General features: G+C 44.8%; 1 protein-coding gene across 2 annotated transcripts; it reads right to left on the reverse strand.

The window, feature by feature from the left end:
* Window positions 1-326: 326 nt before the first annotated feature.
* Prosbeta2R1 (Proteasome beta2 subunit-related 1) lies at window positions 327-2,610 on the reverse strand. Of its 2 annotated transcripts, none has more exons than XM_032433098.2 (4): window positions 2,502-2,610; window positions 1,874-2,020; window positions 1,632-1,811; window positions 327-1,094 (listed from the first exon to the last, which is right to left on the reverse strand). In XM_032433098.2, exons 1-4 carry the CDS (start codon window positions 2,588-2,590, stop codon window positions 437-439), a joined length of 1,074 nt encoding a protein of 357 aa, XP_032288989.1. In that variant the 5' UTR covers window positions 2,591-2,610; the 3' UTR covers window positions 327-436. The 2 variants fall into 2 exon arrangements, with proteins under 2 accessions (XP_032288989.1, XP_015025499.1); XM_015170013.3 differs by lacking the exon at window positions 2,502-2,610 and adding an exon at window positions 2,179-2,196.
* Window positions 2,611-3,907: the final 1,297 nt, after the last annotated feature.

Consider the following 3,907-nt stretch of genomic DNA (forward strand, 5'->3'; position numbering starts at 1 on the left):
TCAATAGAACTTAAGTGTTAAATACATCCTGGCAGATGATGTGTCTATCTGTAACACATAATCGCGGTGCTTGTGTTGTGCTAAAGGGTATCTCTTAGTCGACTAGCACACTTCATTAAGGGTTTCTAGTAATTATTTTTAAAAAATTATTGCAGTTCGGGTTAAAGCTGAAATTCCATTAAGTCAGATTGGGCAATAATAACAAACAGACTAAATGCAATCTTTATATAAAACGAGTTCAAAATGAAGCCACATGGCGCCATCTATGGGCTACTTTGGGTACCTACACATGTCTACAATTTAAGAGCCGAGCGGGGATAGTCTAATTGTTATTAAGCACGCCAATTTGGATAAATAATTATTAAAGAGTAGAAAAACGAACGATAGTTATGGCCAAGTCTGTCTGTAGATAACGTAAAATATATATGCATGCGATTTATGGATTATCCGGCGGGGGTTGTTCTGTGTCCGTTGGCGGTTCCGACTGGAACTCGGACGTGCTGAGCGAGGCTGCCTGCGAGACGGAAACGGAGGGTCGATAGACGCGCTCATCGGTGATGTCAATGTCCTGCACCGAGATGCTCTTCACCAGGGTCGTGTTGGGCAGGATCGCGTACTTGCCGAGCCGTTCGCCCCGCTCGCTGGCAATGGTCTCGGTGCGCAGATGTTGGGCTCCGTTGGGCGTGATCACGCACAGATCGATATTGGAACCGGAGCCCAGATCGTTGAAAACTCCGGCACTAATAGCTTCACGCACCAGCTGCTTGCCCTGGTCCAGATCGAGGCTGGGACTCCAGCCTCGCTCCAGCACAGCCATGGCGGCCAGTGTGCCGGAGCCCATGGCGGCATAAGGTAACTTATCAATGGAGCCGTACGGATGAATGCAGTTCACATGCGGCCCATACTTGTCCACGCCGCCCATGACAAGAGCTGCACTAATGTGGCCCTGGTAGCGAAAGAGCGTACGCCGCAACATCATGCTGGCACAGACCACCGGCACCTGACGATCCGTGTTCAGCCCGTGCAGATCCAGCTCGGCGGAGGTCATCAGCGTCATCTGCTCCGTATCAGCGGCAGTGCCGGCGCCACAGCAGCTACGTAGATAGATGAAAGAATGGATAGATTCATAGACGAATTGTAATCAATCTGGTTGAATGGATAATAGATGGAATGCATACATGGAAGCAGGAATGAATGCAAAGAAAGATGCAGAATGGATGGATCGATAAATATATATAAATTGAATGAAAACTCGGATGGATGAATCGAGAGCTTGGGGCAGTCATGGATAGATGAATAGACACAGGGCGGATGGATTCTAATCAACCTGGATGGACTAATGGAATCTTAGCCACCTGGATGAATGGAATGAAATGAATGTATGGATAAAAGAATGAATGAATAGAACACATGCATAGAAGAAAGACTGGGAAGGGGTATGAATGCTGGGTTGAATAAATGAAATCTTATTGATGAAACAGATGCATAGATTAATTGATGGCAACGTGTACGGATGCAAGCATGGAAAGCTGTTTGAATGGAATGGATGTATTAATAGAGAGATGAATGGAAGAATATAATGGATAGTGTAATAGATTCATAAACAGGCCAGCTGTTCGCTGTCGACTTACAAGATGTGGTCCTGCAGGCGATGTATCTTCGAGCAGTTCTTGTCCGAGACAATGGGTCCCTCGGTGGCGCGCGTATCGGCGCCCAGAATGACGCCGTTCTGGTAAACAATGCCCACTATGGAGGTGCCCGTGCGCACAGCCAAAGGCGGCTTAAAGCCGCTGGCCAGCATCTGGGCATTGCTGCGAAGGCACAAAGATTGGAATAAATGGAGTAGCGTTGCCAGAGTTGGTTGGGATCTTACCGTCTGGTATTTGTGAAATTGAAGGCGTGTCGCATGCCCCTATCCTCAAAGTCCTGCGCATCGATATACGAGAGCATCCTGTTGCCAGCACAAAAAAGTTGACCAAAAATTTGAATATCCAGTGAATTCCGTAACTGTCTTTCGAGTCTGGAAGTATTTTCATTAATTTTTTTTTTAAATATATATATATATATGTGTGTGTGTGTGTGTTTTCTATTGTTTGCAGGCCCAGGCTCAACTCAAATGATGATGTGATTCAAAAATTTTCTTGTGAGGCAGAAAATCAAAAGGATGCACTGGCCTACCCATAAGCTAATTGGTATGGAGCTTCCAGACATGCCAGGCGCAAAGTGTCACAGAGGCGGAGAGAGGGTGACAGAAAAAGCGACAGGGGGGCGCAACCATAGCAATGGAAATGGTCTTGGCCCCAGAGCGAACGGTCCTTCACATTCCAGCTGTCTCACAAATTTGACACTGCCTAATTGGTAATTCTGTGTGCAACAGTGTTGCCAGCTATCGCTTCCAGAGAGAAGCTAAATCTAAATGCGAACAGTAAACGGCTAAATTCAACTGAGACACGAAATCGCAGAGTTGCCACCTTCTAAGTGGTTTGCAAGGGTTGACTTACTTGTTTGGGCAATGCATCCAAAACATGTCTAGATTCTGTTCTTCGTTGTGCTTCCAAGTCTGATAAGTTTTTGCTTTCTGGATTGTCATGGAGTTGCCATATTTTTAAAATTAGCAAAACATTTTTTAACAATAGCTAAAAAAGCCAAAAAGCCAGCATTGCTGGCAACTGCAAATCTCAATTGTTTTAGCTAGAAAACAGCTGACTTGGCAACTCTGCTGTGCATCAGTCACCGCCTCTCAATATCTTTCTCTCTCTCTCTCTCTCTCTCTCGCAAGTTTGCCTATTTGTCAGTTACCTCAATTATCTGACACATGGCATGTTTTTCTCTACGCTCGCAGTGGACATTTCAATTTTCCTATGCAATTTGTAACGTTTTCCGAGAGATAAAACCAATTTTAGCTATTACTTCGGGACCGTCTGATATATGGGTTTTGTGCAAATGTCTGTAAGAGACAGAGCAGGCATTGTCATAATTTTGATCGGGATAAATGTATTCTTGAATAGCTTCGGTGTCCGATTGTGTGAGTTAGCAGCACTCTGACCCTAAAAATTGAATTAAAATATTTCCAAACTGTATATGCTATAGGAGAACCTACATTTCAAATTTGGTTTAACTAGCTTTTATGGTCTTCGAGTTTCCTTCCGAAAACGAACGCTCAAAATCGATTTTTATCGATACAAAATGGAAATCAGACGAGTTATCGATATATGAGAATATTCCTGTTACAGAATTACACTTCGAGGACAAAACCTGCAGTCAATCGTCAAAGGATTATTTTGTTATAGCTTGTTAATAATTTTCATGCTGATGTTCATGCAAATTGAATTGGCGTAGTATCTGCATAATCTGAGTTGGTATTCCTTTTGAGGGCTTGCACATCAATATTGCAACACGAATCGCTGGTCGAACCATTCTCTATTAGGATTAATTAGTGCCCGGTTATATTTTAATCAGCATTCGAACAATGGCCACCCCCTAGGGGGCGGCCGCCTGGCCTATGCAAATGACGTGCACTTTGAATGGAGGGCGGCCGATTGGGCGGGGCTTGGCGGCGCCGGGCAATGCAAATGGTCAAGCAGCAGAAATGTCTGTCAGCTGCAACAACAATTTGCAGCCAACTTTTGTGCAACTTAATTACGAGAAACGAAGGTGGACGGGGGAGGGGGATTGGTCTAGAAGACTTGAGACACCGGACAACGACTGGTCGGCGGCTGTTGGCTGCCAGCTGGCGGCGGACTTGCAACTTAAAAGTTTACTTAAACAATTTTGTGCTGCATTTGGCCAAAAACTTTGAAGCAGCGCAAACAACAACAAGTATGCTGCTGTCGGGCATACACGACTGCGCCATACTCCTGCGCAGTGCAAGCCTTCACTAACCAGCAAATTTATTAAGAAATAAGTA

The sequence above is a fragment of the Drosophila virilis genome, chromosome X (genome assembly GCF_030788295.1).
Source record: "Drosophila virilis strain 15010-1051.87 chromosome X, Dvir_AGI_RSII-ME, whole genome shotgun sequence".
Taxonomy (NCBI): Eukaryota; Metazoa; Arthropoda; class Insecta; order Diptera; family Drosophilidae; genus Drosophila; species Drosophila virilis.

Excerpts from the sequence above, each read along its gene's own strand:
- Prosbeta2R1 (XM_032433098.2), bottom strand. The coding sequence starts at position 2,590 with ATGACAATCCAGAAAGCAAAAACTTATCAGACTTGGAAGCACAACGAA. Across the intron at positions 1,812-1,873 it reads AATTTCACAAATACCAGACG|CAATGCCCAGATGCTGGCCA; the intron begins GTAAGATCCCAA and ends GTGCCTTCGCAG. Across the intron at positions 1,095-1,631 it reads CGCCTGCAGGACCACATCTT|CTGCTGTGGCGCCGGCACTG; the intron begins GTAAGTCGACAG and ends CTATCTACGTAG.